At 39.5% G+C, this 6,000-nt stretch overlaps 1 protein-coding gene across 1 annotated transcript in view; it reads right to left on the bottom strand.

The window, feature by feature from the left end:
- Positions 1-5,709, bottom strand: part of LOC111148376 (neuronal regeneration related protein) — a 28,595-nt gene extending 22,886 nt beyond the window's left edge. The window contains exons 1-2 of the mRNA XM_022504880.1: positions 5,660-5,709; positions 4,275-4,339 (exon numbers count right to left, since the gene is read on the bottom strand). Coding sequence (XP_022360588.1) covers positions 4,275-4,277 — 3 coding nt within the window. The 5' untranslated portion in view covers positions 4,278-4,339; positions 5,660-5,709. The remainder of the gene's footprint in view (positions 1-4,274; positions 4,340-5,659) is intronic.
- Between the last annotated feature and the right edge of the window lie 291 nt (positions 5,710-6,000).

The raw sequence follows: 6,000 nt of genomic DNA on the forward strand, positions 1-6,000 counted from the left end.
AACCATAATTTCTACAGATGTGGGCTAATATTTATGGTTAATCTGTTTTCCAGTTCAAAGCAAAAGAGCAGTTTAAAATTGGAATCTTTTAATATATCTTGATCAACCAAGATGACCTAGCCCAAGTACATTCAATACATTTTCCTCTGATGTATTCAAACTGGATTTGCTGATAAGATTTCCTTATCCCCAGTCTTTTCCTGTATAACAAAGAAATTACACAGATCATTTAGGCAAGTCCCTCCCACTCCTCTATCACTCTAGCAACATTTTGAATAACCAAGAGGAATCAGGAAGTCGAGCTTTTTTGTTTTGTTTTAGGCACAATTATTCCAATAAGCGATCAATGCTCCATTTCACTTTGGCTCTGTGGATAAGACTTTAAAAGACTTTTTAGCCAAAAATACCACTAAGAAAAAAAAACGTGCCAGAGCAAGGAACCCAGTAGTTCACCCCAAGGCTCCCCACTCAGTCCAAGGTGGATGAATGCTTCATGTGTAACACTCATCATTTAGAGGTCCCTCATCTAATTTAGTGAAGTATTCGTATTTTATTGCCTTGTTCTGAAGCAGCTGCATTTCAGAAGTGTGTTTTTCTACTTTAGAAGTATTCATTTTAAGATTTAAAATAAAGTGAATTCCTTTAATGTATTTATAATGATCTGCTTTACATACCAATTTTTAAGAATTCTATCAGGTTAAAATAGAGTGACACTCTGAGTAGCTGTTTATTCTAAGATTTCTGCTCAAATGTCTTCTCCTGCCTGAATTATCTATATAACTCCAAAGGAAGCTGGACTGGGTTTGTTAAAGCTGGATAGAAAATCCCTACTGTCCTAATTCCCCAAACAATCCCCAATCTACCCCTCACAGTGTGCTGGAAGGCGTTGTGTAAGATAGCACCATATAAAATTACCCTCCTAGGTACTCTCCAGCATCTCCACAATCAACTGAGCAACCTGTAAATTTACATTCCAAAGCCCAAGGGCACAGCTACCAATAGGACCTCATCCCTCCTCAATCTTTGTCTTTCTCTTTAAACAAGAAAACCTTATGTTAATGGAGAGATTATTGAAAGAGTCTCCTTGTAAACCCATGAATGCCACTTCACAGACTGTACAAAAAGCAGAGCTCTATGAACAGTACAATAGAGTCAACTCATCTTTTTGAAAAGCTCAGCATCAGCCTTAGAGAGAACTTAAATTGTTCCAATTCCTAGATCTCCATTAAAACATAATGAGTCCATGTGTAGGTCACTGTGAGTCCGTGCACACACATATGCAAAGGCAAGCTTACTGCACAGAGGGTGATCCTGTTCAAAATCAGGACTTAACCTGGACACTGGATTAAAGAATTCATTTTTTTCAAACTATCCAATAAGATCATCTGCTCATTCTTTAGTATTTTCTTACCATTGATGCACCTGAAGCAAGTACCTTGAAAATAAAACACCTAAATACCAAAAGCCCATATAAAATATATCTCAGAAATTCAAATTTAACAAAAAGCCAAATATAAATTAAAGAAATATGGATGCTCTCTGGAGTCTCACAATATCTTGTTAATTGCAAAAATAAATAAATAAATAAATAAATAAATAAAAATTAAAAAGGGCAACTGGAAAAATGCACGTTTACTAGATAACCTAAAAAGTTTGGGAATGGGTTACTGAACTAACACTCTGGTCAACTAAGACACAGCAAACTATACTCAAAATTACACCTTTTAACAGTGCTGAGTTGTACAACACAATACATTTTATCTATATACGTGGTGTGTCCCCCCCACCCCCCACCCGCAATTGTGCTCAGAGAATCCCCTACACAGAATACAATGTGATTAGTGCCTGGGAGAATTAACAAATTGTTTGTTTTTTTTTTTGTTTAATAAGGGCACTCTAGGATTCTTGAGTTTCTTCAAATTATTGCTGTGGAACATCATCATTTTAGGGTTTATAAAATGTCTAGATTCTGAATCTCTCTGTTTTGAACTCTGAGGTCTACCAGTAATTTCTTACCCTGGAATGAGCTGATTATAAATTTGTATTTGGCATAAGCTCTTAACTAAACCAGCTAAGTACACTGAAATTAGATCCTCTTTAGTGTTTCAAATTATGTAAATGGAAATACACATTTAACAGAAAAGGCATGTTCATCCATTTTCCTGAGGCGGCCAGGTGTTAGAGCTACTGCCTCCCCAGCCAAAGTTTCCATTGTACGCAGGCTACATCTTTCCGCTAAGTAAGCCAGTCACAGAGATCAGCAAAGTGATTCCCAGTTTTAATAGAGGAAGGAAAATAACTTCATTTTGCCCAAAAGGAGAAAAGGAGGTGCCACTAATAACGGTTTTTTAAAGAATAAAATAGAAACTTTTTTAAAACATTAACATATGCAAAGCCTTCTAAGAGCTCAGGCCTCCCGGAATAAGCGAATTGCTAGAAAGTTACTTGGAATCACCCACAGACAATAACTGTCGGTGGTTTCATTTCAGGCAATGGGCTTGTGCCAAAAGGGACTGACATCTTGATGAAAGGATCACCAAAAAGTTGTAAGAATTTTTCCATGAGTAAAAATCCTTCCAAGAGCAACAAACTGTGATTTCTCATCCTGCCACCATACATAAAGGACAACAGTAAGAAATTAACAACATGTAATAATAATTCAGATTTACTCTTGTGCATTCAAATCGTTCCAACTTCCATTCTCGGCTTTGGCACACACGCTGGCCTTTCACGAAGCTCACTGCACTCACTAACACAGAAACACGATATTCACTCCTGGAGCATGACCTATAGGGCTAGTTCTGACAGGGTAAGAGGTCGGATTTATGTCTAACCAAACTGGTCACTGGACATGTTACAACATACATGAACCTTCATGGTCTAACTACGGAGACACAAGGGGTAAGATTCTAGATAAAGAGCTACCAGACAAGCGGATGGGGCCAGTCTCAGTAAAAAGAAAAATACTTTGTGACAGTGCATTTTATTTCCATCGTAGCACTCCGAGACAATGACTGATTAGGAGTTTAATATGAAGGTAGGAATGTTCATGCAAAACCCCCTGACCAGTTTAATTTTCTGCTCATCCCTTTTGCCCTTCCACCTCACGTTCCTTAATTTGGCCTCTACGCTCTGAGTCAGAGCAAGAGCTATTTTACTTGAGGCTTTGACACCCACCTGTTGAACTGACTGACGGGGAGGCATACACAAAAAATAAAGAGCTTACTTGCTAATAGGATTCAAACTGAACTCATTTAATTGCTCTGATTCATTCTTCTCCTTGGAAGCTTATACTTGGGTTGTTCTCAAAGAAAACATCCAGTATATCAGATTCGATTTTGATTCATTAAATTCCACCCTCATTAAAAAAAAAAAACAAAATAAAACCCTAAAACTAAATTTGGAAATCACACATTCTAAGTGGCAAAGAGGTGTTTTAGAAAGTATAAACATCTGCAGTGGGACATGTTGTACTTAACTGAAAAGTTGGACATTTCTGTTATGTTTTTGCAGTCCAACCTTATTTCCAAGGAGGACATTTTTTCATACGAGGCCAATGTACTTACTCAACGGCTTCTGATATGTATTTCATCTCTTTTGCTCTTTATTCAGTCACCAAACACGAAACTGCCCTCTCTGTGGATCATAATGCTTGTCTGAAATAGTCACACTTTCCTTTAGAGGTAGCATGCTTGACTTCTAAAACTGAGTAATGCCCCTCAGAAGTGAAGGTACAAGTCCACAAAAAGTATCAATACCATTTGAGATAGAAGAGACAGAGTGTAGTAATATCAAAGTCCATTCTCTTCATATACACTGCTCTTAAGGCGAGCAGATACTATGGCTGTTTGGTTAGCAGGACACAGACTCCTACTCCGTGGGTAAGTTCCAGCTATCTCTAAACTAGGACCCGCTGCTTTGTCTGAGATCTACTGTTGCCCCCTCTTCTCTGCGTGTCACAACACATCACTCTTCTTAAAGAACAGAACAGTTTCCGTTGTTCAAGTTAAATAAATCTTCACTTCTGAAAGAGGAATTTCAGTCTGCTATTCAAAATGATTGCAAATCAAAAGATCTAATTCACCACATCCAGCTCATATAAATTGCTGTACTGCAAAGCTCCCACATGCCGGAGAGAGAGAGACCCTTTTAAAGGTCAAATGGGGTAGGAACAATAAGGGGTTGAGGCAGGATGAAGGCGGGTGGTTGATATTTACATGAAATAAAGACTGACAAGAATCTCCTGAGAATCCCCTCTGATGACCCATTCTTACCATTTTGAGAATCGCTAACAGTCTTGGCCTCGCACCCTCCCTCTCTTCAGTCCAGGGAGACCAACCTGCAAAATATGTTTAAACACAATAGACAAATCGCCTCACCGCAGGTCCGCAAATGAAAAATGTCTGTTGAAAGGTTACAGACAAATAGCCATTTTCCATGGTTAAGATAAGTTACATGCAAATTATTGTAACCACTGGGGCTTCGGAGAGAGCTTTCCAAGGGTCTATAGGCTTAAATAGGGGACAAAGGAATCCCTGGTACCCGCTTTGCAGAGTCCTGGGCTATTCTTAGTGTTTGGTTCATCTTTAAATTGAAGGAGTTCAAAAGGTTTAGCAACTTAAAAGTAGAACCAAGTGATAAAGATAGATTGTTTTCTGGCTGCTCTTTGTTCCCAGACATACTACTGGCAGTATATTTGCAATCAAGACAGCAGAATAGGAATCAGCCTTCCACCGTGTAGTGTAATGCCTCAGAGTGGATATTTTTGGAAATGGCACTGCATTACATAACCTTCCGTGTTAAAAAAAACAAAAAAAAAAAAAAACAAAAAAAAACCACTACACTGGGGGGGAAAAAGTCAGGAATATACACCATTATGCCCTTCTCTCTATACCAAACACTAATGTATATGCTGCAGTGATTTTCCTCTCAGCCTTCATGTCAGCAGAACACGGTTCTTTTGTTAACATAAGTTATGACAAAAATTAAGATGAATGGAGAAACTAAAAGTTCTCCAAGAGGGTATCATAAGCTCTTAGAGTTTTCCTATAATGTTATCATAGATACACATAAATGCAAATCAGATTATTATCATCATCAAGCAGAAAGCAGTCATTTCTTTTTAAGCCTTCCCTCCCCCAAAGTTCAAGTGCTTTATAAGAAAATGCAAAAAAAGTGTTGCAAGATCGAATGTCTGAGAAGACCCTTGGCGGCGGCAGCAGCGCGGAGAAAGTAATAAAGTGTACGGATGGAGGGACACGAATTCATTTAATCAAGGGGGTTGGGGGGGGCATGCACCAAAGTGCACCTAATGCAAAGAAACAAAAACAGTTCCTAACAATGCTTTATGAGCAAGAAGAACAAAAATTAACCACACCATAAAGCAAAAACCCCACCCCTTCCCAAAAGAATTCTCCCTCTTAACTTGTGCATTAAAAAAAAAAAAAAAAAAAAAAAGCCCAAGTTAAATTCCAGCCTTAATGCAGCAGGACCAAAATACCAGTATTTCTTCAAGGTACACGCTTCGGCTCTTTAAAATTGAGAGGGAAGAAGCATGAACTCTGCAGGGCTGAAGGGTCCAGCTAAGAGCAATGGCAAGAAATCGACACAAAAGAGAAAGCAGCGCTCCCGGCCGGGGATGGGAATAGCATATACTTACAGACAAAAGCCCCGCTCCCTGTTCACTCTCTCCTCTCTACACCTGAAACACAAATGTGGATGAAAAAGGGCATCATGCTAGAAAGACAGCTGGGGGGGGGGGGGGCGGAGGGGAAGGGGGGGGAGGAAGAGGAGAGAGGAGGGGGAAGGGAAACAAAACCCAAACCGGCTTCACTTCCAAGAAGTGCAGCCGTGGAAAAAGGAGGAGGGGAAGGTCTCCCTGCCTCCCACTCTCTCCAAGAGTGTGTGTGTCTCTTTCTCTAAGAGTCTCAGTCTCTCTCTCTCTCTCCTCTCTCTCTCTCCCTCTCTCTGCTGCCAGTGTGCTAGTGAACAATGAGCTAA

The sequence above is a fragment of the Enhydra lutris genome, unplaced genomic scaffold (assembly GCF_002288905.1).
Source record: "Enhydra lutris kenyoni isolate GAN:26980312 unplaced genomic scaffold, ASM228890v2 scaffoldscaffold19, whole genome shotgun sequence".
Lineage (NCBI taxonomy): Eukaryota > Metazoa > Chordata > Mammalia > Carnivora > Mustelidae > Enhydra > Enhydra lutris.